General features: G+C 49.1%; 5 protein-coding genes across 5 annotated transcripts; 2 read left to right on the top strand and 3 right to left on the bottom strand.

Annotated features, from left to right (window-relative positions):
• The first annotated feature begins 3929 nt into the window (after positions 1–3929).
• F5147DRAFT_198953 (uncharacterized protein) lies at positions 3930–7039 on the top strand. The gene is made up of 6 exons (XM_041428542.1): positions 3930–4149; positions 4199–4230; positions 4280–4349; positions 4400–4667; positions 4714–5339; positions 5385–7039. Exons 1-6 carry the CDS (start codon positions 3986–3988, stop codon positions 6997–6999), a joined length of 2775 nt encoding a protein of 924 aa, XP_041299255.1. The 5' UTR covers positions 3930–3985; the 3' UTR covers positions 7000–7039.
• A 2523-nt stretch (positions 7040–9562) lies between these two features.
• F5147DRAFT_648196 (uncharacterized protein) lies at positions 9563–11247 on the bottom strand (the record flags this gene model as incomplete). The annotated part of the gene is made up of 8 exons (XM_041433265.1): positions 9563–9810; positions 9892–10016; positions 10089–10224; positions 10274–10346; positions 10557–10708; positions 10955–11041; positions 11103–11162; positions 11220–11247. 8 exons carry the CDS (start codon positions 11245–11247, stop codon positions 9563–9565), a joined length of 909 nt encoding a protein of 302 aa, XP_041299254.1.
• Positions 11248–12276: 1029 nt separating this feature from the next.
• F5147DRAFT_767873 (uncharacterized protein) lies at positions 12277–14085 on the bottom strand (the record flags this gene model as incomplete). The annotated part of the gene is made up of 4 exons (XM_041440914.1): positions 12277–12362; positions 12415–12601; positions 12655–12743; positions 12807–14085. 4 exons carry the CDS (start codon positions 14083–14085, stop codon positions 12277–12279), a joined length of 1641 nt encoding a protein of 546 aa, XP_041299253.1.
• Positions 14086–16959: 2874 nt separating this feature from the next.
• Positions 16960–18483, bottom strand: F5147DRAFT_832924 (uncharacterized protein; the record flags this gene model as incomplete). The annotated part of the gene is made up of 4 exons (XM_041443835.1): positions 16960–17045; positions 17098–17284; positions 17336–17424; positions 17487–18483. The coding sequence occupies 4 exons, from the start codon at positions 18481–18483 to the stop codon at positions 16960–16962; spliced, it is 1359 nt and encodes a 452-aa protein (XP_041299252.1).
• Positions 18484–26451: 7968 nt separating this feature from the next.
• On the top strand, positions 26452–26887 carry F5147DRAFT_648192 (uncharacterized protein; the record flags this gene model as incomplete). The annotated part of the gene is made up of 3 exons (XM_041433264.1): positions 26452–26555; positions 26602–26762; positions 26832–26887. The coding sequence occupies 3 exons, from the start codon at positions 26452–26454 to the stop codon at positions 26885–26887; spliced, it is 321 nt and encodes a 106-aa protein (XP_041299251.1).
• Positions 26888–26997: the final 110 nt, after the last annotated feature.

The following is a 26997-nucleotide window of genomic DNA, read 5'->3' as shown; positions in this document are numbered from 1 at the left end:
ATCTCCCATGAAATATCTTGCTCCACTACCTGATTCGGAAGGAAAACCCGAGGAGATGGGAATTCACCGCCCTCTGTACCCGAGTCTCGATTGAGCGAAATGACGGGCCATCGAACTGGCTCGGTCGTACATTGAACATTTATTATATTGGTGTACGACGATCGATGATTAAAAGGTGGAGTCGACATGAGGTGGAAATCGACATGGTTCCCGTCCTTTAGATCTGGAATTTGAATTTCAGTATCGTCGGACTCGCACGGCGTCTCATCAGGACGCCCAAGCACGACTCAATGCTTACCAACCTTGTGGCAGTCTGATACGGACAGACATCAACATAATCAATTGTCGAGTTCATCCCCAACTTTGGTCAGGACTAAATTGTGAAGACCTACTCATTCTCTCCTCCTGTGTAGTTAGGTTTGTCCAATGCGATAAAAGCCTGGTCAGACTCGGTCTTAAGCGCTTAAGCTTTAGCGTTTAACAACAAATCTCTAAAATCAGAAAAGCTCGTCAGTGTATAATGGCGCCCGAGGAAAATCCCATTAAACCTTACCTGAATCCCTAAACGGACGGACGGATGGACAGACGCCAACATGGTCAACATCAACCATTAAGTCCATCCTAAACATAGATCAAGCATCGATGGCTGCATTGTACAAACCTAGCCTCTGTTCCATCACGACCCATGTCTTGTAAGTCGCCGTGCCGCAAACGAAAGCTATGTCTTCATCTCCACAATTTGTGTGCATAACTCGCAGTATGCGCCACAAACCTGAAGTCAATAATCTGACAAAATTAAAATACAACCATAGAACCTGACCACAGTCAATCTCAACAGACAGACGTCAACACGATCAACTCTGGACCAAGTATCGATCGCTGGAGTGAAGAGACTAGGCTTACGTCTCACGCCACCAGCGGGCTAAGTTGGAACAGAAGCTAGGTTTTCATCTCTCTAATTTGGATGACTCGGGGTGCCGCATGTCATCTGACACAGGTCATCCAACACCTGGTAGCTCACATGAGTTCATTACAAACACGCACAACAGAAAACCGCACCAGCATGGTGGCTACCGCCCAGCATCCTTATCACCTCCAGACTCTGTAATCACCTAAAGGGGGAAAATCCGATTAACCTTTCTCAGATTCAGAAAACTCCCACAGTAGACACCCGGTTTCATGAGGGGGTGAGAGAGCTGTCACACATCTTGCCCACCCTGGACTGCGTAGACTGTTGGCAGCGTGCGTGATGCGTGTATCGCACCATGATCGAGGTGCGACTATCAGTATCCGAGTCGTCTAATGTCCATCAGAAGCTTCCACGGTAGACACCTCACCAAGAGAAATAGAAGAGATGTGAGTGAGTGCATATCCAATCCAACCCACATGCCATCTTTTCCCCTCGGGTGGGTAATGATAGACTCCCAGCATGGATGCATGCAGGCGTGCGTGCATCGCACCATTGATGACCCCACCCCATTGAGTATGTGTCAGCGAGACCAGAAATCGGGACCGAGTACAGCCCGGCGCCACTAAGTATCCATAATCTATCCAGGCCTAGCCTCGATCAGTCTGTTCCACATTCGGGTTCCGGGATATACCGGGCCATGTATGTGAGTAGTACAGCGTCCGAAGAAGAAGTACTGATCATACCTGCAAATTGACATCATAGGATTAATACTAGTACAGCCATGACAAATAGCTGAACGTTGAACGTTCGACTATCAGTGGCTCCACGATCTCCATTTGCCTCGTTGGGACCATTGATCACACGGGTAGATGAGTTGAAGTCAAGTCTGATCCTGATCCGTTCAGATGGTGGAAGTCCAAGAGGGTCCAAGTTGCCAGTGGTGGAATACGAGTGCAGATACAGGACAAAGTTAAATGGGCGCTTGTAAAGCGAATAAGCCTTTTCTTGTGTGGGTGGTGGCGTTTTAGTTTGTTCCCAGAGGCACAAGCTCCACATTTCACCGATTGCGGTACTTATCGCAGATATCAAACGCGTCGGCGTCAAGATAGCTATTAGCGGAAGTCAGAAAGCAAAAGTCGGCGGAGTCCCGCTGTCATCACATAAATACAAACGCGAAGAGTCAGCGCCGGGGTCCAATAGCAATCATATCGCACAGGACGTGACCGTGAGCGCAGCATAAGAACAAGACGACGAGAACGCCATTTCGTGGAATCCAACGCGGCACGAACGCGAAGAGTCTGCACCGAGACCCAATAGCGATATGGCGTAGTATTGTAGCCGCAGAACAAGAACAACAAGCGCACCACTTTCTAGAACCTATGGCGGGTAACAAAAACAGAAAGCAAGAAGCGTAACAGCCTTGATCAAGAAGCAGAATGACAATAACCAATGACACGTTGATAGAAGCACAAGCGAAGATAAGAGTTTTTTTTGCAATACCGGCGGCATGCCAGTATACGGTCACAAATGGCGGAGCAGGCCGGCAATCGAATGAACGATGCGATATGTGAATGGTGAAGTGCATCCGGTTCTCTTGGCGTATATAGGTAGAGAAACCTTTTTAGGGTCGTGTGCGTGGTAGCTTGATGGGCGGATGGGATGCCGCCACAGAGGAACTTGGAATCCTGATGCAAAGAAACGACCCTGTAGAGGAAATGCATGCTACGGAAGCCAGCAGGGAAATGAATGAGAGACCGTGATCGAATTTGACATGTATGTACCTCGCAACTCGCTCTGCAGACGACGTGCGCATATGCATTGCATAGCGTCGAGCCATGCTCGATCTGCAACAAATGGGTACCGGAACATGCAGCCGAATGGAAGATGGAACAAACACCACTTGCGAATTGAAGCCGCGGGGCCGTAGCAGAGTGCGCACAGCAAGGGCGGTGGTGGAGCACGAGAGGAATCTGGAATTAAAATATCCAGATATCCCAACAGTTCAAGGTTAACTTTAAACACGTGTACAACATGAAGAAAACTGAAGCTGCATGATGGTATTTCAACTTGCTTGATTAATGACGGGCGTTGCTGGTGTAGATCTTGTTCTGCACATGTGCATTCCACCGCAACATATGGAGGTCCTGTCAGTGGGTGCACATTGCAAGAGTGCAGATCGTGAAAAAAACTCCATAGATCCACCATCCTGACGCCGCATGATGGAATTTCAAGTGGATTGACGATTGATGCAGATCCTGTCATGCACATTGTACCGCGACATAATAGAGCGCAAATGGTAGTGACGCATCGTTGGAAAGCTGTAGATCCAGCGTCCCACCAGAAGCAGGATTTACATGGACTAGCGTCTCAGATCTAAAATCAAGGTCAAAACGAGTCACCCCAGATTCACATTCACCGAGAAATCTGCTAGGGATATCTCATATCAACACAGATCCCAAAGTGCATGAAGAGGTTCAGGACTGTTCTCCCGGCGGCAGGGAGGATAAGAAGTTGTATTGATTGCCCCGTTGTGAGTGAAGAGGGTGTGCAGAGCAAGATAGGAACTTGTATTGATTGAGAGTGAAGAGGAAGGACGATTTGATACCTAGTCACGAGACTGGAGCGAACATGTGGGGAAAGGATTTTATTGCCCCGTTAGGGATACGTAATACCGTGGGGGGTTAAGGTGAGACGGCGTTGATGGGATCTATACGGCGGAGATAGTACGAAGGGGGGTCGAGTATCAGGGTCAAAACAATGCACAAAGGCCGCGTTTTTTATATGGCATATTATATTACCTAATTTAGAAATGTGTGGATCAGAGCGTACTAGTCGGAACCAAATTGGAAATTGACGGCGGAAGCAAATTCCTGTCTTGAAAGGGGCCCGGCGGAGTGTTTAATTTAGTAAGATTGAATCCTAATCGAGTGAAAGAGATACTAAATTAGGAAGTATAATCAGTTATGGCAGTAGAGTGCCTCGCATGTGGGGGCGGATTAGGGTTAGATTGCACATGAGCGTAAAACCCGAGTGAAAACGGTTCAATTCTGATTTCAATTCCTCCCTCAAGCGTCAATGGCAGACGTTGAACCTCGCTCAAAGACTCAACCAAGATCAACAAATGTTAGGTCAAGAACAAGTCCTCCTCCTAGCGAACATGATCAAAGACCACCAACAAAGAGAGCCAGAAAAGCTATCAACTGCGAACCTTGTAGAAACTCAAAACTAAAGTGTGATAGGTCAGTAAACGACGCTAATTTCAATACTAACCACTACTGACGGCAACAGAAACCGACCATGCTCGAGTTGTGTTCTCAGAGGTCAGTCCAATCCTTTTTTTCAAAAAAAAACCCACTGAATACCACCAAGGAACTATCGCATTATGCTACCAGGATGCTCGTGGTCATGAATCAGACTTGAACCTACGCTCAGATGACCAGTATGCTTTTTTTCCATTCAAACAAGTCTCATGTCTTCATGCATAACCAGAAATGCTTCTAGAGTGGATCCAATGCAAGAAATAACTCGTCTGAAACACAGCGTCTCACTACTCGAAACTTTTATCATTGCAAACCACCGAAATCTCCCATTCAAACGTCCACTCGACCCTCCACCTTCAGGTCCTCCAAGTCCACTCAAGAAAGAGCCTCAAGACTCTGACTCCGTTGATCGTGATAATCCTCCCGGCATGATCGGCTCCCAGGGACACGGCGGTTTCTACGCTGGCACTACTTCTGTCGTTACCCACCTCACAATGGTCAGTTCTCTTCTTCTCATCCATTTATCCTCCTCACACAATCCAGAACGAATCACGCGCTTCAGGCGACCCAATGGACAGACACCCCTCCATAGAAGGCCTCGTCACAGACGAAATCGCAGCTTCCACTCATGAATACGACAGAGACCTCCTAGAGGTTCTCCCAGCACTCGAAACAATTGACGCACTCATCATCTACTACTTTGAATACTGCAATTGGATTTATCGTCACGTAAACCAACCCGCATTCACTACCGCGTGGTCTCGCTTCAAGAGCGGCTCATCTCCAGATAGAGTCGTCCTCGCGACTGTCTGCATGATCATGGCTATCGCCGTTCATTACTTGCCTCACCGCGACCCACTCATCGCACATCTCGCAGATAACCATGAAGAACTCGGAAAACGCTTCTACGATGTCATGCGCACAGCACTCGATCGACATCGTGCAGAGTCCAGAACCTACACCCTCGAACTCGTCGAATGTCTCCTGATCCGTTCTCACTATCTAAACCTCAGCAAGACAGATAGTGAGGAAATTTGGGCAATTCGTGCCGAATTAGTCAGCATAGGCCTAGCAATGGGCCTACACCGCGACCCATCTAGGTGGAGAATGAACAAGGAACTTGCAGAGAGAAAACGTTGGGCATGGTGGCATATCATATTACTCGAACGGTGCGTTCCTTCGGTTCTCTTACGTACACGCCTAATTCTTCCCAGATGGCAAGCCTTCATGTTTGGTCGTCCTCTTGCCGTAGCTTCCCACCACTTTGACACCCAACTTCCCTCCGCTTCCCCCATCACGCCCACAAACCCTCCACAACCACGTCAACTCTACGCTCCAAATCTTGCACTCTTTCGCCTCGCCTACGTCTTAGGTGACATCATGGACACTGCCGTCTCGCTTCGCTCTGTGTCATACGACACGATCATGGCACACGATAAGGCGCTCGCCAACTGGATGGACAACTTACCTCAGGAGCTCGATCTGGACGAGTTCAGAATCGCGCGCGCCCTCGCAAGCCCAGACATCGTCACGAGAAGACTAGGCGTACAAAGCGTCATCATCCGAACAAGCTACTACCACATCCGCTTCACACTCCACAGACCATACGCTTCCGCATCACCCTTCCTTTCCTCCAACGACAAAGACAAGCACGAAAAATCCGATAAAGACCCAAAAGATGCCGCCAAATCTGAACGCCAAGCAAACAGCCTCGACATAGCAGTAGGCAGCGCCGACAAACTCATCACCCTCGTCGATCACGCCCGTCCAGACTTTCTCGCAAATGCCAGCCTAGCAGTACCAGGCCACATGTCCTGGGGACCCTTCCACGTATTCAGCGCCGCCATGTTCTTCTCCTTCCAACTCATCTCAAATCCCAACCAACCAGGCGCAGGTCTCTTCCGTGCAAACATCAAGAAAGCGCTCGGCACTCTCGAACTAAGCCGCGGACAAGCAGTCGCAGACCGCGCTCTCGATATCCTGGGCGCCCTCCAACCCCTCTACGAAGTCGGATTCGCAGACATGGAAGTAAGCGAACGCGAAACCGTCAAAGGACGTGTTCTCGGGCTCGTCAAAACTCTCGCATTCCCCTATCATGACCAATCGCGTTCATCACGGAGCGGGGCAGCCGATAGCCCTCCCAACTACTCAGGTGGCAGTCCAAGCGGTTACTTAGGCAGTCCAGCAGGTGGGTACGCAGCTGGGAGTCCTAATAATGGCGCAGCGGTTTTTGGCGGAAGCCCGAACGCAAGCGTGAGGAGGAATAGCGTGGATTACCCGCCTCACACACATACAGCTCAACCGCGATACGTGCCGCCTAATACGTCTCCGCCTTATCCGTACCCTGAGAACAGGGGGTACAGTGATGTGAGGGGGTCGTATGAGGGTGCGAGGTATGTGGATGGGGCTTCCAGGACGGTGCCTGCTTCTGGTGCTACGCCTTCGACGAGTACGTATCCGGATCCGCCGGCTCCTGCACCCGCACGGAATCCATATCCACCATCTGCGTCAGGGTCAGGGTCAGGGTCGGCGTCAGGGTCAGGGAATCCGTACCCTGCACCACCGCCACCTGCGCCATCGCAGACACTACCATATTCTGATTCTGTACGATCGTATCCGCCTCCATCTGATGGGAAACATGTTCAAGCACCTTACCCCGACACACGGCCCTATCCTGTGCAAGGCAGCATAGGGGGGAGCAGTTCGTCATACCCCTATACATACCCGACGCCAGTGGAGGAGGATTCGATGTGGGGAGCGTCGTTAAGCCAGGCAGAGTGGGCGCGGTTTCTAGATGTGATGCAGCGGCCTACAGGGGAGAGGGGATGAGACTTGAACATGGGCATTAGCAGCAAGACGTGCTACATGTAATCAACCCGCCCGCTGCCCGCTGCATACAATCACAACACTAGGCACGACCACTACGCCGCAACCCACTGCGACGACATGTACGTTTTCATTTTCATTTTGGATCTAGATACCTATACCAAACCTTTACCTATCTGGCATCTTTGCATCGCACTTTCTAGCTACCCGACGCTGCATTCTTAATTATCTCCCATGCTCCATATACGTTTCTCTTGTGCACTATCCCGTGCCATGTCCATATCCATCGCATACGCGTAGTTTCCTTTCTTTTTTTGTTTGGTTGTTGTGTCATCGAATGAAATTTCGCCGTGTACTTTTTATATTCTAGCGATATTGCATTGCATTCCCCACACACACGATATGTACACCGACACCAAGCGCCAATTCCCATTCCCCACACCAAGCCACTATTCCCCACACCACCCACCCTCCAGTTCAATCCTGCGGGGCTTGAAGCTTGAAGCTTAGCTTGACCCCCAGCTAACTCCATCGAACGATGACCCCCCCATCCCGTCCCAACGCACCCCTCTCCCCGACGCAAACCCGTTACCCACCTCTTTACCCACAGTACGACGACCCTTGTACACGTGTCCGATCCTTCCGCTAGATGTACGTACGACATACTTACCTAGTTACCTAGTCTTTTTTGGTTCTTCCTACTTATATACTTATTGCATTTTTTTTCTGTGTATTGCGTTTTTGTGTATTATATGCGCGCTGTATCCATGAATTGAAAGTCTCCGAGAGGACGGTTGGATTTCTTACATATGTTCTACACTAGCTCCAGCATGAATTTGAGAGAAACCGGACTTTTAACAAGGGCTCAGCCTACTCGATTAACTGCGCACTGCGGCCTCCCAACAGGTTACTGCAGGGGAAATACATTATACATATGCATGTTCAATTTCAACGGCACCAAGGAAATTTGTAATTCGAGATCTCGTTACAACGCATATGTGCAGCCTCGTACGTTATTAGTTTCCTCAGATCTGACCATCACATTCCGTTCTTTTCAAGAAGGTGCAAGTCTAAAAGGTGTCCGAGATGAGGATAGTCGGATATGTAGTAATTGTCTTATCGTGCCGGAGGACGCACGAGTTTCGAGAAGACTTCATTTTATTTGAGTTCCGAAATTCGAAGGGGAGGGCTAAAGGCATCTGAATCTTGGAGCTGTGAGACCAAAATGGTACGTAGTATTAACTTGTGTATACTAACAAGAGAAATCGCGGATCCTACGCTAACGCGACGAGGAAGGTATTCAATGGCAGTACTATCGGAACCTAATATCCAGGTCTATCTTCAAATTTTTTTTCTATTGTTCGTTGCCCTCATTATCTTCCTCAGATTCTAGCCTGTGTACTAAATCCTTTCTTAGATTTTAGATTTGTTCACAAACATCTCTTTGGACGACGGGCAGCTGGCCCGTGTCCACCCTTGATGCATAGCCAGCATTACCCATGCTAGTCTCGAAGACGCCACAAAGCGGCTAAGGAAGTCTTGCTGTGAATTCGAAAAGGAGGGTTCAGACCATTCTATGTATTCTTTTTTTTGACAAGTGATGTGTATTATTAGCGGACCCCTGCACTGCAGACGGCTCAACATGCATAGGCTCTGCTACGGAAATCGCCGTACAGTACCGTACTGGACATCACGAAGCCCTACATAAAACGCACATCGCGAGACATCTCGATATCAGTAATCAAAGGCAGCAGATGCTGACCGTCAGTGCCTGTCACATCGCACTTAACAAACGCCTACATCGCATATCAGATATCCCATTGATCAGCCAAATGCGAGAAGTCTAACGCACACGAGGAGACCGTCCACCACTTTATGTTAGTTTGCCCTGCCTTCACACAACGTAATGCGCTGCTTTGACGTTCCCGTTTACGCCGGAACCATTGTTCAGAACTGATACATACATTTACATACAAGTCGGTAATGTCCATCATGGGGCTCGACCCCAACGGACATTAACCAAGGATCCAAAAAAAAAACCACACCTGCCGTCAAAGATGAGCTCAGTTCCGCCTGATAGTCCCCCCATCACTCAAAGTCGGAGTCGAAATAACTATCGGGCAGGGCACGTTTTTAACCGCTTGAACCCTGGTCAAAGTTCCTCGCGACGCTTCCTGACAGTTTGCCTCTAGTCGTACCATGCTCCGCGTCCTTCCCCATTACCATGATAACAATCCGGCCCAATCGTAGTAGATCTTGACAAAGGGATGTTCGTAAGCACCTGACCGGTCCAAATACAATAACGTGTTTGCGAAGGTGTTATCATCAAACTTCTGTAGGAGATCGATGTCGGGTTTTCTGATTGATCAGGGAGAAGGAACAGGTTGGACCTAGATAGATCAAATTAGTTCTTCTGATTTAAATATGAGAAGGTATATGAAGTTCTTCACCCGGGTAGCACACAAATTGCATTAGCCGAAATAATATGTAGCAGTACGAGTCGAGAGCGGTTAAGCGGGACTCGGCGTCAAATTGCCCTCGGTAAACGAGGAGACGGGAACAACATTCATGTCAGTGGAAGAGAGACGCCCTGTCCGATACAGACGACTACAATACTCTGGAGCTCGCTTTGGTTGTCTATTCCAACCCAGAGAACAGTCGCAGGGCAGACCGCCGCTGTATTCCATTTTTCAGGGGAGAGACCGGGATCCCGCCAGAACAATGGATCACCCACTCGAGCGCTGTAGCCCTCAAGCGTTGTGCGAATATCAATTTGGCAACATACAACCTGTCCAGGGCAGAGGGGAATGGTATCTGCGCATATAAGGGGACACGACAGAGAGTCTATAGAGGAGCGCTCAGTCGAAAAAAGATGTCCAATGAAAATCAGCAGACCTGACAAAGCCTCAGCTGGAATATTCCACTCGATCGTGGCAGAGTCCAGTAAGCCAGCTGGTGCAAAAGTTTCTTGTATTTGCAAACGCAGCAGCTGATAGTCTGGCAGTTGATCAAACTTCAAGCTGCGTGCATAGTCAATCAATTGACCAGAGCAAGGTAGTGCATTGGGGGACACGTCAGCGCCGCTATGTTACTGCTTTTTGATCCAAAACTGAACTTCCTGATTCTTGCTTGTTCCATGTCGAGTGTTGTATGTCCATGGAAGGTCTCCCACAGCAAGACTGAGGAGCATGTAGCCAAGAGATTCTATATCGTCACGCGGAGCTAATCCTACAATCCTGTCAGGTAAGAGGGAAGCTATAATACTGGATCAACTTACGAATGTCATAGTGCATATTCAGGCTGACGTACTCCAGTGTACCGATGCCATACGATATCAGGGGTACACGAGACTGGGTTAGGCCTCATGTGCAATATCCCGAGCGAGCCCATACTAGTCGACCAGGTACAAACGCCTGGAATCGGTGGGGTGAATGAAGATGTTCCCAGTTTTTAGGCCGCAGAGGACAAGTTTGTTCTTTTGTATGTGTTCGAGAGCTGAGATCCAGCGCAGGTCACCATGAGTCTGCTAATGGACCAGAGATCGCTATGCGGCTACATACCATTTGATCAGCGACCACTAAGGTGTTTACTACTGCCGGTAGAGGATTGCGTGCCCGCACTTCATCAACGTCCATCCCGAGAAGCTGCATAGCAAGATACTTGAAATGCTCCAATCGTCCATAGGCAAAACTTTTGGGATGGAAGGGTGCCCCTGCAGGACCCGTCGCTCATGATTCAAGAGGGTGGATTTGAGTGCAAAAGATGCCCGGGACTTCTTGACGGCCATAATCTTACCTGTAGCAATGAGAAAATGTCAGGCAAAGAATAACAGAGGACAGCATGGGTGTACAAAGCTTCCATGCTCAGCAGATGATCGGCTCGGAGACACCAAGATTCCACGGCGGTCTCAGTATCTTCCATCTGGATTCTCAAAACAAGACAGGGGGAGTGCAATTACCTTGCAAAGCATGAGCCGCGTATGGTGAATGTTTCCTAGTGAGAGTGGCCTCGGTTGATGGGAGTGGACGCTCAAGAAGGGCAGTGACTGTCGGACAAGGCGAGAGTACTCATTCAAAACTCCACTTCCGACGAGCAAAACTGCACACGTGTAGCAGGTCCCAATTGTCTAGCTGGCCGTGTTTTGATTAACGACCCGTAGACTGTAGCTGTCATTCAACGTGTGCGATAAAAATAATATCTAAGGCTAAAAATATGTTGATTACCAATTTTATCTGGGATTTCTTGATGCATTGCAGGCCTTGACTAGTGACTGCGACTCGAAGGCGGGCAATGTTCATCAACATCACCGTGCCGATTTTGGCGCTACAATACGATGAACGACAGTATATGTAGCCCGAACACTAGATCGTTATGACCCTCAACATTCCCAGAACACTTCCATAACCTGCGACGACTCGGCCCATTGACAGGATCAACCATTAGGGAGTGCTGATAAAGTCTCATGTGCTTTATTTTGTCAGGTGAGCTTGTAATCTGAATGTCCCTATCTTCTTCTATTCAAGTTCCCCACACGCTAGCTTGGTTGGTGTCTCTTGCTTCCAGCTTGCGCTTCTCTCTCCACAGCTTGAGGTGCGCTGAACCTGTCACTGACATCTACTTGTAATCACCGTTCATTATTTCTGCAGAGTTCAACTTCTACGGGAGCTTGGATACTCACTGATGCCTTTCAAATTTTAGCGGGTGTGCAGATGTTTGTGCTGGGACCACGCCTCATTCTTAGCGTTCGAGAATATCACGCCAAACTCGTGGTGGACTCCGACGCAGAAGTCAACATGAATTCAATTGTCTTTCAGGAGCGTGTACATGCACCAACTAGCAGTATTATGTAGGAAAATACTTTCCGAGTATCATGCGGGGAGGAGAAATTTGGTCGAGGATACGCTGTGGTATTTTTGTCTGCAGGTTTCGGGCCCCACCTAGCTTGAACACCTATGAAATATTTTATCCCAGCTTACGATGCCGGAACAGTTTCATACCCAACACAGCGTATTGTCTCGTTCAACGATATGGCTGGTTGTGTGAATGCATCGGACTGACGTATCTCTCCGTTGAATCAATCTACGCTTAGGAATGGTCTCATGTTTAGGGCATACAGAGTCTCCCAGCTCCATGCTCAGGGGGTCTCGGTCACGTTTATATTGTAGTCAAAGTCGCGGAATACAAGTACAGTCAAGGACTTCGAAATAGAGGCTCGAGAGTCGAAAACAAGAAATATTGAAAACCGAGTCTTCATATCACTGCAAGAAATCAAGGTACCTCTCACGAGAGGGGTACCAGTGATTCAGCACCGGAACCAGCATAAACGCAGTACATCTTCGCATCCGGCAGTGGGTGATCGCTTGTCCCTTTTCAAAAGTGTCAATGCATCATCATCATCATGAGTATACAAGTACCTACCAGCATGACAGTACGGAATTCCATCCTCCTTGTGTCCCCACCACATCACAGGCGACCACTCATCCACAAGGTCGGCGAGCGTCTGGAGGTGGCCGTACGCAGCTGGCTGGGGACCGGACGGTCGGCGTAGTGCGACGAAAGTGAAGAAACAGGCAAATATAAAGAGCGCAATGCATAAGTTCCAGATCTGCAAGACTGTGTGAGCATGTTGTAACAATTTTACATACAGTAACAACAAACCTGGGCAGTGTATATAGATAACAGAAAACCGCGTAGGGTGTCGTTAATGGCGGATTTGCCTATGGTGAATGAAAGCCCAAATATCCAGTCTGTGATCGTCAAGGATAGTGTTCAATAAAACTGACAAAAAATACTAGGCGTAAATGACTCACGCAGAAAAGGCTTCACGATGAAAAGTATAACACAGCTCGGTTGATTAAAAATCGACACCAGCGGGTTCGTCGTCACTCTAAGTCCTTGCCTTCTGGTAGCGCATCTCCACTGTCTTTCGTCTCGAATGACATTCACGATGAGCTCCGAGCAATGCAGCCCAAGCGTCAACAGTCCCTGGGCAACCGCGATGTTGACAAAGAACAGAATCCACCCCTCGGGACTGCCACTCAGTAGATCATACATGATGTAATTATCCTCAGAATTTGGGAGGAACGACCACGTTTTTAGGGCCAGAGTATTGCCGCTGGAAAAAAAGCGGTCCGAGATATACATGACGAGTGCGGCCCATCCAGCGCATGCTGTAACGATAACCCAAAGAAAAATGACAACTTTCCGGATGCTAGGGTGAGCATCCCAAGCAGAGGGCTGTGTCTCTGCTGGCTTCGCTGGTCCTTCATACGCGTCTAGGTCAGACACACGACGCATGCACCGGAAAGGAATGGGGGTCAATTGTGCGTGGTGGACTAGTGCGGCGGTCAAGTCGAAAGGTGAGGAGCTCCATGTCAAAATCTTGACCGCCCGCATCGCTGCTAATGCGATCATCACCTGGAGGAGGAGTGCGACGCCTAAAATGAGAAGAGGTAATCCGGCGATGGCGACGCCCGCGCTATCTTGTATGATGGATCCATCCAAGCTGTGTGAGACTTGCTGATCCACACATAAGATGAGTGAGGGCAGGCTGTAGGATGCAGTGAGGAGGACAACCGAGATACCGTTAAGCAGGGAGCCATTAGGGTTACGCCATCCACGAGCTGCGGTGAGAAGGCGCAAATTGGTGTTGAAATGAAGCCGAGACTCTGAGGCTAGCGCAGAGCGCAATGAGATGCCGTGTACGAACCCTATAGACTCGGCACATAACGTGACGATTGTGGCAAGCATCAGGCCGGATATATGCAACTGCAGCGACAATTGAAGAGGGTAATTAAGATCGACAATGCTGAGACCGAGTGGGATTACTCCCACAATTCCGTGATTGGCTACAGCTACAATACCTGTAATGATGCATAAGCAGCCGAAGATACTTGACCATGCTATTCCGACAAGGGCATATTTGCGACTCGTCAGATTGCGGTCGTACAAATCGGTTCTAGTATCAGCAGTGGGCTTCGCATCAGATATTGTCGAGTCACAGTCCTGGTGACCCGGGAGTGCGTTATATGGAAGAAGGCTGGAAGGATGCGAATTTTCTTCCATCAGTTCGGAAGAAGCTGCCATCATGATGGGAGGCAGAGACAGGAAGGCCAGCATATTATAGACAAACAGATTAAATATGTTCGCTCGCGACCATAGCCTCTGGTGCATTGTGACCCCGAGTAGTTGTTGCAACATTAATTTACATCGCATTGCAATTAGTGTTCAGCATCATGGTCGGGCCTGGCTTGGCCTGAAAGCCCTTCCCTGGACCTAGCTTTAAAGGAGCTTAGGCTTACCAGATTCCAAGCATAGGTCGTGAGACCAAGCCAGCCCAAAGCGGTGGCTTGAGCAAAACCAGCAAGACATCCAAAGTTGTAGTATAAGGTTTTTTATCGCACTACAGTGCAGCAATACTGAAAGTGCACATGTCAGGATGGTGATCGTTGAGAGCCAGTCAAGCCTACCGTCCCTTGCAATGTACTACACACATGTCCTTAACTCGCCCAACTCAATGATAGTTTATTTCTCCAGTCTTTTTTTTTTCAGCGCGCAGGACGAAACCTGTCAAGATGGGAAGGCATGTAGGAAATGGCCGGTCTGTGTCAAGTCTGCGCAGACTCCGCCCCAAAGTCTGGTCTAGGCAGAGTCTGGGCCCCGGACATGTCTGGATCTACGTCAGCCACTGTGACATCAACTACCCTTGTCAGTGGCTAGCCACCCCTGCCATCTACGTCACCCCGTCAGCACTTCAGCCACCCCTGTGTCACGCATCAGTAGGTGCAATCAACGACGAGTCCGATTGATGATATCCGCAGGATGGGACTTGGAATATTGTGGAGCTGCAGTCGATGATATGTTGTCTGTGGGCACGGCAGGCAACGGGATGGCGGGGAGCTGACGCTAGATTATGACATCAATACGGCGGGCAGACAAACCTAAAATTTGATTATCCCTTTGATGAACTTTCCGGCACTTTCCGGACAACTGCTGGCAGACCTGTCTCCCAGACGAGTCTGTGACTTGTTTGTGTAGACCTCACGCAGATTGGCCAAATCCCGCACTTTCTGCAAGATAAATAGCAGGATAGCTCAGCTGCCAGTGGGACAGGTCTTGACATAAGTATTGAAATTACTAAGAATGACAGACCTGGCGGAGTCGGAAACTGCCAGCGGGGCGTCCGTCGCGTCCGCGCTCAGCGGGTCTGTCACAGACTCTGGAAGTGATATTGTCTGGGTGGCTATGTAAATCTAGTGACATAATGCTCACGCTTGAAGTCATGGTCAATCTGGTCTTTGGTCACCTACAAGCAGCGACTGCGCCAGTACCTGTTTTTACCCTGCCGGGTACTATGAATCCACATCATAACACTGAAAGCGGACACACAACCTCGAGCGCTGAGACACCTGCCATGCCTGTCAACGTACAGAAAATCCCATGTGGTTTTCAGTGACATCGCTATCTGTCCCCAATGGCTCACACCTAAACACGTCTTTTTGCGCTCGCAAACAAAGATGTGGAACTCCCTCACCGTACGGAAGAAAGGAACCAAGCAGAGCAGACGTAGTGCACTTGATGATGCGTCCCTTGTTATGAAAATGCTTCTCATCTTCGCGATTGCTCATATCTAGCCTCTATTGCCTACTCTTCTCATCCGACTTCAACTTATTCAGGTGCTGCCTTGTCATGTCCACAGCATACATACGCTCCACGTTGCTGTCAGTGACTTGATACATCCGCATCATTTCCTGTCATCTTGGTTTTCTGTCCGATATCTTCCCCTTCGTCAAGACAATAAAGTTATGTTCAACTACAAGACAATGATACGATGCTGTGATTGCTTCATGCATGGTTTATCTGTTATAAATCTACCACGGTCTCTCAGACTTTCATGACTTACTCCCCCAGACTGCATGCTGTCTCGACAATCATCGACAATGTTGTCATGCCTGTCCGCCTCAGCATTGAAGGCCAGTCCTCGAATTCTCATGATGGAAAACAAGAATGAACATTAATCATTTGACGAGTGCAAGCCTAAATCTACACAGCACAAAACAGAGCACGATATGATGAGATCCAAAAAATGGGTGTTGAAACGTTGAAACCCGATACGGTCTGCAGGCGGGCGCCGTGCTCAGCAGTTGAAGCTGGGGTGCCAGGTATAGTACATAGCATGGGAAAGAGTATCGGAAACAAGGAAACATCAGTCTGCAGCGCTCAGGAATTGAAACTGGCGTGCTAGATGCCGTACATAACGAGCGCATAGCATGGGAAAAACGCATCGGAAACTTGGCTCGAGCTTCCTTTCTGTCGAGTCTTTTGCTACCTGAGGCTGTTAATAATCTTTGACCTCCAGGTTCACAAGCCTCATTCTTAGCGTTCGAGAATATCACGCCAGACTCGTGGTGGACTCCGACGCAGAGGCCAGCATGAATTCAATTGTATTTCAGAAGCGTGTACATGTACCAACTAACAGCATCATGTAGGGAAATGCCTGCCAAGTGTTTTGCAGGGAGGAGAAATTTGGTCGAGGATACGTTGTGGAATTTTTGTCTGCAGGTTTCGAACCCCAGGTGCCTAGCTTGAGCTTGAACACCTATGAAATATTTTATCCCAGCTTACGATGCCGGAACAGTTTCATACCCAACACAGCGTATTGTCTTGTTCAACGATATGGCTGGTTGTGTGAATGCATCGGACTGACGTATCTCTCCGTTTAAACATCGAAAACAAGATATGTTGAAAACCGGGTCGTCTGAAGATCGAGAGGAGTAGTTATGGGTATCTATTTAGACGAGCGCAACCCACGACGAGTCGACGCCGGCCGACAGTGTAATATTGCACCTCTCACATACATATGAAACTGAAATTACCCGTTTCCACATTCCAACTCCGTTCCAGTCAAAACGTCCCTCCCGCTCCTATCATATCACTGCAAGAAATTCCTTTTGAAAGCACCTCTCACGAGAGGGGTACCAGTGACCCAGTACCGGAACCAGCATAAACGCAGTACATCTTCACATCCGGCAGTGGGTGATCGCTTGTCCCTTTTCAAAAGTGTCAATGCATCATCATCATCATGAGTATACAAGTACCTACCAGCATGACAGTACGGAATTCCATCCTCCTTGTGTCCCCACCACATCACAGGCGACCACTCGTCCACAAGGTCGGCGAGCGTCTGGAGGTGGCCGTATGCAGCTGGCTGGGGACCGGACGGTCGGCGTAGTGCGATAAAAGTAAAGAAACAGGCAAATATAAAGAGCGCAATGCATAAGTTCCAGATCTGCAAGAATGTGTGAGCATGTTGTAACAATTACATACAGTAAGTACAAACCTGGGCAGCGTATATAGATAACGAAAAACCGCTTAGGGTGTCGTTAATGGCGTTTCTGCCTACGTCGAATGAAAGTGCAAATATCCAATCTGTGATCGTCAAGGACAGTGTTCAGTAAAACTGACAAAAATACTATGCGTGAATGACTCACGCAGAAAAGGCTTCACGGTGAAAAGTATGAGACAGATCGGTTGATTAAAAACCGACACCAGCGGGTTCGTCGACACTCTAAGTCCTTGCCTTCTGGTAGCGTATCTCCATTGTCTTTCGTCTCGAATGACATTCGCGATGAGCTCAGAGCAATGCAGCCCAAGCGTCAACAGTCCCTGGGCAACCGCGATGTTGACAAAGAGCAGAATCCACCCCCCAGGACTGCCACTCAGTAGATCATACGTGATGTAATTATCCTCAGAATTTGGGTAGAACGTCCACGTTTGTAGGGTCAGAGTATTGCCGCTGGAAAAAAAGCGGTCCGAGATATACATGACGAGTGCGGCCCATCCAGCGCATGCTGTAACGATAACCCAAAGAAAAATGACAACTTTCCGGATGCTAGGGTGAGCATCCCAAGCAGAGGGCTGTGTCTCTGCTGGCTTCGCTGGTCCTTCATACGTGTCTATGTCAGACACACGACGCATGCACCGGAAAGGAATGGGGGTCAATTGTGCGTGGTGGACTAGTGCGGCGGTCAAGTCGAAAGGTGAGGAGCTCCATGTCAAAATCTTGACCGCCCGCATCGCTGATAGTGCGATCATTACCTGGAGGAGGAGTGCGACGCCTAAAATGAGAAGAGGTAATCCGGCGATGGCGACGCCCGCGCTCTCTTGTATGATGGATCCATCCAAGCTGTATGAGACTTGCTGGTCCACACATAAGATGAGTGAGGGCAAGCTGTAGGATGCAGTGAGGAGAACAACCGAGATACCGTTAAGCAGGGCACCATTAGGGTTACGCCATCCACGAGCTGCGGTGAGAAGGCGCAAGTTGGTGTTGAAATGAAGCCGAGACTCTGAGGCTAGCGCAGAGCGCAATGAGATGCTGTGTACGAAGCCTATAGACTCGGCACATAACGTGACGATTGAAACAAGCATCGGGGTCAATATATCCAACTGCAGCGACAATTGAAAATATTCAGCAACATTGAGCATGTTGAGCGGGGTGACTGCTATGCTTCCGTGATTGCCTAAAGTGACAATACCTGTAATGATGCATAAGCAGCTGAATATACTTGAACATACTATTCCGACAAGGGCATATCTGCGACTCGTCAGACTGCGGTCGTAGCAATCGGTTCTAGTATCAGCAGTGGGCTTCGCATCAGATATTGTCGAGTCAAAGTCCTGGTGACCCGGGAGTGCGTTATATGGAAGAAGGCTGGATGGATGCCAATTTTCTTCTATCAGTTCGGACATCATGATAGGAGGTAGAGGCAGGAAGGCCAGCGTATTATAGACAAGCAGATTAAATATTTTTTGCTCATGACCGTAGCCTCTGGTGCAGTGCGGCTCCGCGCGGTTGTTGCAACATTAATTTACATCGTATTGCAATTAGTGATCAGTATCTGGCTTGGACCTAGCTTTAAAGGAGCTTGAGCAAATTCCAAACATACTAGGCCGTGAGCCCAAGCCAGCCCAAAGTGGTGGCTTGAGCAAACCAGCTATGCCAATCAAAGACATCCAAAGTCGTACTAGTATAACGTTTTTTATCGCACTGCAGTGCAGCAATACTGAAAGTGCACATGTCAGGATGGTGATCATTGAGAGCCAGTCAAGCCTACCGTCCCTTGCAATGTACTACACTCACATCCTTGGCCTTAACTCTCACCCAACTCAATGACAGTTCATTTCACCAGTCTTTTTTTTTCCAGCGCGCATAATCTGTCAAGATAGATAGCAGGATATAGATGGGACAGGTCTTGGCATAAGTGTTGAAATTAAGAATGACTGTCGGACCCGGCGGAGTCGGAAACTGGGGCGTCAGCGGCGAAAGTCCCCAGGTTCGAGTTCCTGTGACTAGGCTCCATTCGGTCGGTGTACATGATCATATTGTTGGAAGCCGAACGTCCGAATGCGTCGGGACCCGAAGGAACAGGTACGAGCGCAGAGTGACGTCGGCCGAGCCTCGTCCCGAACGTTTTGTTTCAAAGTAATGTTTTCTTTCCTACTCTACCCGTACGATAAAATCCCCAGTACCAACGTCGAAACATCTCAGTCCTTTACCTCGAGACTGAGATGTGAGTACCTATACCATCGTTTACGTTACGAGCTAACAAGTCCGTTTAGAATAATATTCATCTAGGTACATACGAGAGTCCTTTACCTCGAGACTGAGATAATAATATTCATCTAGCTCCGTCGAACATCTGCCTGAACGCTCTCAACGCTACAGGTTATGAGCCCTGACCCTACCATGGATAGCACACTCCCCAGTACAAACTCTGCGCTCTTTAACATCCCCAAGTTGGCCAAAGATGGGTCAAATTGGATAACCTATAAGGAGAGAATGTTAATGGCGCTGGGTGCTAGAGGTTTGATGCGCTATACCGATGGTCGAGCAGTAAAACCGATCCCATTCGCGATTGACGAGAAGACGAAGGCTGTCACGAAGCTGGATGGCTCGACGCCTTCGCAGACCGAGATCAATGAGCTGGATAAAAAGCTCGACGAGTTCTATCAAAAAGACTCACTCGTCCGGCAACAAATATTCAGCACTATCACGGATAGAATGCTGTTGCGCATCCAAAAGTTGGATCGCGCGTCAACTATCTGGGACAAAATATGCGCCATTCATGAAGGAAAGACCGAATTAGTCCAGGTAGACCTAAGATGACGCTACAAGACTTACGCTGCGAAGAGAGTGGCGACGTCAAGGCGCATTTTGCAGAGCTCTTGAGGCTGCGCGAGTCCTTGGCCGGGATGGGATCCTCCATAGAAGATCGCAACTTTCACGCCATCCTCTTGGGCTCGTTGCCAGAGTCGTATAGGCCCATTCTGTCCTCCATTAATGCCGCAGCCAGGATAACGCAAACACCACTCACCTCGAATGAACTCATGACCGTCATCAGTGAAGAGTATGAGCACTGTCAGCTGACAGATAAACGCGGCTCCAAGAAGGGTGGAAATTCGGCTCTTGTAGCCAAGTCGGCTCCTGGAAGGGGTAAAAAGACTGGAGGCACGAGCAAAGAGAACACAGACGTTACCTGCTTCAATTGCGAGCGAAAAGGTCACTATAAAACCGATTGTTGGAGGCCTGGAGGTGGAAAAGAGGGTCAGGGACCGAACCAAAGAAGGAAAGGAGGACGCGCACCTGAAGAAGGCGCGAACTCCGCAACCTCTGACCCCACCCCAGATAACTACGCTTTCACGACATCCAGCCTCAGTAGCATCGCCGACCAACTCAAGGTCCCAGTCGAGCGCAGGGGCGTGATAGTGGACTCTGGGGCAACATCGCATTTTTGCCCTGACAAGTCCAAGTTCCTCAACTATGAGGCCATAGACCCCCAAAATGTCCATACAGCGGATGGCTCTACCCTGAGCGCCATTGGCAGAGGCGACGTGAAGCTGGAACTGCCCAATGGCAAGGAGAAAACATTTGTAACGTTAAAAGATACGCTATACGCACCTAGTATGGCGTTCACTCTAATCTCCACTAACCGCATCATGTCTACTGGGCTCGCCGTCCACTTCGAAGACAGGATGTGCAAGATCCTGTCTCCATCCCCTGCGCGCGCTGTGATAGCCACTATCCCCCAGGTAGAGGGGCTCTATAGCATCGTGGCTAAGGTCAGACACCACGCAAATGTCACACAAGGGAAACGTACCATGCATGACCTTCACAAGGTCCTCGGACACGTCTCGCAGAGGGCTGTGAAGCACGCTATAGCAGAAGGGTTAGTGGAGGGCATAGACCTTGACACAGCGTCCTCCGAAGAGTTTTGTGATGCGTGCGTCAAGGCAAAGTCTGCCCGAAAGTCATTTCCATGGGAGTCCACAACACGCGCGAAGGCGTACGGAGAGATCGTCCATACTGACCTGTGGGGACCAGCTCAAACTCAGAGCCTTGCTGGATCAAGCTACTACATGAGCTTTACCAATGACTACTCCCGCGAGACCCAAGTGACATTCCTGAAACGCAAAAGCGACGCGTTAGAAGCATTCAAGCACTACGAGGCAAGACTTACCACGCAACGTGAGGGACTTCGCATCAAAACCCTTTGTTCTGATAGAGGGGGGGAATACTTAAGTGCTGAGTTTGACACCTACTTGAAGGAGCGTGGCATTACCCGGGAGCTGACGGTCCACGATTCCCCACAGCAGAACGGTGTGGCGGAACGTCTGAACCGCACACTCGTCGAGCACGCACGTGCTATGCTGCTTGGGCGAGATGCCCTGAAGTTTCTGTGGGCAGAGGTTGTCAGTTACGCCGTCTGGTTGAAGAACAGACTGCCATCCAGGTCAATACCGGGCCACACACCTTATGAGCTTGTCCATCGTAAGCGCCCCGATCTGTCGCTCGCGCACGAATTCAGCTGCGAGGTACTTGTCCATGTGGAGGGCGCAGGGAAGCTTGACTCCAAGGCAGAGAGAGCCTTGTTTGTCGGTGTGGATAGGGAGAGCAAGGGATATCGAGTCTATTGGGAGAGTAAGAGACGTGTTTCTGTTGAAAGAAACATAATGTTCATACCTATGAGCGTGGATGTTGCTGATGGTGTCCTGGCCGAGGGGGAGTCCAACCCTAAAGCAAAAGTCAACGCCCAGGAACCGTCAAAGCAACACGTACCTCCTCCCCAGCCACCTTCAACCCCTGCCAGACCAAGCCAACCACAGCTAACTCCACCAGCGCCCAGAACTACCAGAGTACGGCCTCCTCCAGGATACTACGCCGCCCTAAACGAGGGGGAGACAGCCAGTCTTGCAGCTGAGACCCTATTCCAGCCGGCAGAATCAGACTTGGACGATGAGAGCACGCCCACTCACCAGTATGCTATGGCTGCTGTAGAGCCAGAGGTAACGCTCCAACAAGCGCTTAATGGACCTGATGCGGTCGAGTGGCAGGAAGCCATTGACTATGAAATTAGTCAGCTCGAGAAGCTAGGCACGTGGATAATAGTCGATGCACCGCTGGGCGCAAACCTTATACCATGCCATTACGTCTTGGCCACGAAGCGTGGGCCGGATGGCGAGAAGCTCAAGTTACGAGCTTGCCTAGTTGCAAATGGTCAGTGTCAAAAATACGGCATCGACTACTACGACACCTTTGCTCCCACGTCCAACATCTCGACCATCCGCACAGTTCTTGCCATGGTGGCTCATCGCGACTGGCACATCCACCAGGTCGACATCAAAAGCGCCTACCTCTACGCCGAACTCAAGGAAGATATCTACATGTGTGCTCCTCCTGGATATTTCAAGGCTGGAGATGAGAGGAAGGTTTTAAAGCTGTTGAGAAGCTTACCAGGTTTGAAGCAGGCGGGATTTGAGTGGGCTGAGGAATTGGCAGGAGCGTTTACAGAGATGGGGTTCACGCGCTCGAAGGTCAATCAGGCCGTCTACTACAAGTGCCAAGAGGAAGAACACACCGTTATCACCGTGTCGGTTGACGACATGGCTGTCACCTCACAGCACCTTCAGCATATAAAATGCTTCAAGGACGAACTCAGCAAGCATTTTGAGATATCGGATCTTGGTGAGCTCACCTGGCTTTTGGGACTTAAAGTCCAACGAGATCGTGCCGTGCGCACAATTACCTTGTCCCAGAACGCCTACGTCGACACTATCCTCGAACGGTTCCATCTTACCGATGCCAAAGCAGTCCCAACGCCCATGGAGGTTGGCACCATCCTCAGTGACGCCCAGTCTCCTGCCACCCATGCCCAAAGTGAGGCCATGCGGGACGTCCCCTACCAGAGAGCCATTGGATCTCTGATGTATGCGGGGACCAGTACCCGCCCCGATATTTCCTTCGCTATCACGACCTTGCCCCAGTTTATGCGGAGCCCAGGAAGAGACCATTGGGAGGCTGTGAAGCGCGTGTTAAGGTATCTGAAGGGTACAAGCGGTTTTGGGCTAACCTTGGGAGGAACAGAAGCCGGACTGGAAGCGTACATCGACGCCGACTGGGCTTCACAGGCTCACCGGCACTCTGTGTCCGGGTACGTGGTGCTGCTAAACGGAGGCCCAGTTGCGTGGAGTGCTCGCAAGCAACCACTCATCGCCCTTTCCACGGCAGAGGCCGAATACATTGCGCTTACAACTGTTGCCCGTGAGGTCCTTTATTTGCAGCTTCTCCTCGAAGAGTTATACGGGGAAGAGCCGGTACCTACGCCAATCTATTGCGACAACCAAGCCGCCATTGCCCTTGCCTCGAATGGCAAATTCCAATCACGCACTAAACATATCGACCTCAGATACCATTTCGTACGGTCCCATGTTAAAAACGGCACCTTCTCCCTGGCCTACTGTCCTAGCGAGGACAACATAGCCAATGCCCTTACCAAGCCACTAGCCCGCCCACGCATGCAGAAGTTGAGGATGATGATGAGCTTGGAGGATTGTGCTCGAGGGGGAGTGTTGGAAGCCAAACGTCCGAATGCGTCGGGACCCGAAGGAACAGGTACGAGCACAGAGTGACGTTGGCCGAGCCTCGTCCCGAACGTTTTGTTTCAAAGTAGTGTGGGGGGCAAAACTACTTGGGGTCAGTTTTGCCGGTTGCAACCGGCAAAACTGGCAAAACTGGTTGTTTTGCCAGGTGGCGAAACTCTAGGCTATATATGTGTATGACATTCCTAATGAAGACATCAATCATCGAAATCAAAAGCATTTTCCTCCAGCAATTCAACTTCATTAATGTTCCGAACTTCTTCAGTCTGTGGCAGGATGTCATCTGCATCACAAGGTTTGGTCAAGAGCGGAGCCCATCATCAGTGAACTACCGGAGTTCTGAGAAGGGCATATATTACATTATATAGTACATAATTACCAGCATCTGTATAATTCAGCTATACGCTATCACATTATCATACTTAACTTTATACTAGTGAAAAGATGAGTTTCTAATAGACATGGAATCGAGAGAATCATCACAGTACATCAGTAAATTCACACATTGCTTGAACTTCCTTTTTTGCAACTTGCTGCCGGGTAATTCCAAAAAAGGAGCGGAAAAGTCATTCATAAGAACGGTGACACCAACTTGCCATCAACTTGCCACAAGGCAATTTAAGTCGAAAAAGTAGATGCCTCCTCTTGACTTCGACTTTTTCAAACTTTTTGTTGGCTTTTTTGGCACTTATTTGTAAAATAGCCCACATTGCAAGTAGTGCAAGTTGGGGCTACTTATTTCACACTTGTTTCGACAAAAATGACAAAATATTGCATTCAAGGATAATTACATGATAGGACTACTAAGTACTAGTGGGGAAACAATACAACTACTTGTGGCAGTGGCGACTAGATGCAGAAACAAACTCAAAGAATGGGGAGCCAGCAGCAGCAAATTTTGAAGAGGGTGAAAGGCGGGATGCGAGGAATGAAAGGCGGCATACAAGGCAGACGGCACATGAGGCAAGCGGCAGACTGCAATGAAGCAGATGCTATTAATAAAAGGAAGTAAAACAAATGAAAAAAACTTACTTGGAGGTATGCGAAAGGACAGGCGAAGTTTGGACACTGAGGCAAGCGGACATTATTAGTCAAGGGAAATTTAAAAAAATGAAAAAAAACTTACTTGGAGGTACATGAAAGGACGGGCGAAGTTTCAGATGCTGAGGCAAGCAGACATTATTAGTAAAAGAAAATACAACAAATAAATAAAAACTTACTTGGAGGCCATGCGAAAGGACGGGCGAAGTTTCAGACACAGACATTTTTAGTAAAATGGAAAAAAAAACAAATAAAAAAACTTACTGGGAGGTGTGCGAAAGGGTGCGAGACCATGAGAGTGAAGTTTCAGACACTGAGGTATGGAGGTATGTGAGATGATGCATGGAAGTTAGATTGAGAGTCAGACAAGGTTGAACGTTAACGTTGAGAGTGAACTTCGTGTGAAAAACTGACGTGGTTCAAATATGACACGTGACGCGTTGAAGGTTCAACGATACAGCGAGGCACAAACAATGCTCCTGACTGTATCTATAAATGTTGTAAGGTCGCGCGTTGCCTAGTCTGCTATACTTGAGACAACAAGTGCGTTCGACCCTAAAGGGGAAGCGAGTGCAGCAAGGATCTAGAGGTATGCGCTGAAAGCGCTACTGGTTGGCCAATGCGAAGCGCGAGAATGCGCGAAGCGCGGGAATGCGCGCGCGTGTATGCAGAAACAAGAGAGAGAGTAAGAGTGAGTTTGCTTAAGTGATGATATGATGTAAGACAAGAGAAGAGAGATGCGAGGTGTAAACAAATAGATTTCTACTATGTTCTGCTAGGTGAATAGTGGGTAGTAACCAGTAAGTCCTCTGTCATTCTGGTGGGAGAGTAAGTCCGTTTTTGTCATAGTATGTACTGCTGGCGCTTAAGTATGGCGCCTAAGCGCTGTCATGCGGAGCCGAAGCGCTACCGAGTAAGGTATGTAAAGATATATGTAAGTAAGGGTCCATGATAAAAATAAAGATGGAACGATAAGCAAATGTGAGAAATGGAAATATACGCACTAGGGAACTTGGTGGACAGTGGATGGATGCTTCCGGATGGCTGGCGCTATAGGGCGCTCAAGCGCGGGAAAGCGCGCGCGCATATACATCGTGAAGCGCGGGAAAGGTACGCGCGCATGGCGCGCGTTGCGCGGGAAAGCTGCGCCTCATATAGAGATAGCTGCAGGTAGCACACAGAGTGATGCTACAAGTTCGTGCCATGTACTCCCCAGTGAAAACTGCCATATTGCACAATGAGAGGCATGAGTCTCTACAGCGTGATGGTTCACAGCGCTCATTTTTGACAAATCCTGAAACTGCATGCGCCCATCTTTGTCATACTGACTTTAGCTTCATGCAGATTGAAGGAATCGGTTTGTATAGTTTGGGTTTGGGTACTGTACGTGCATCTATCAATTGTTCTTTCAATTTTTGCTAACTGCAGCCCTCCACACACCCCCCGGCACATCTCTCGCATCCTCCCAATCCAACCATGCCCAACTGCACCCTCCAGCACCCATACCTGGCGCCCTCCAGCACCCTCCTTGTTCGAGTTCGAGCCACGCTGATCCAAGTCGTTGCCACCGCTCGCAGGAAGTGAGTGTGTCGATCCTCGTTTGAGCAAGACCCATGCTGATCTAAGTCGTTTCCTGCTGTTCACAGTTCGTGAGTCTGTCGATCCCCCTTCGAGCAAGACCCATGCTGATCCAAGTCGTTTCCTGCCGTTTGCAGTTCATGAGTCTGTCGATCCCCCTTCGAGCTCAAGCCACACTGATCCAAGTCATTTCCTGCTGTTCACAGTTCGTGAGTCTGTCGATCTCGTTATTGTGTTGCTACTACTGATATACATTGTACCTACACCCATATGTCTAGTACATGAATACATGGGTCACGAGTTACTACCTGCCGCGGGTTACATACCAAGTTGAACTACTTATTTACTTGCTGTACTTATTTCTGTTTCGAATACTTGAACTGACTTTTTTGATCTTATGCTACTTTTCGGCACTTGTGTGTCATACACTTCCTTTTTTGACTT

Source organism: Suillus discolor (assembly GCF_016758755.1).
Source record: "Suillus discolor strain FC423 chromosome Unknown F5147scaffold_3, whole genome shotgun sequence".
Classification (NCBI taxonomy): Eukaryota; Fungi; Basidiomycota; class Agaricomycetes; order Boletales; family Suillaceae; genus Suillus; species Suillus discolor.
Note: the sequence above shows the minus strand (reverse complement) of the source record. Positions and strands in the feature narration are given on the sequence as shown.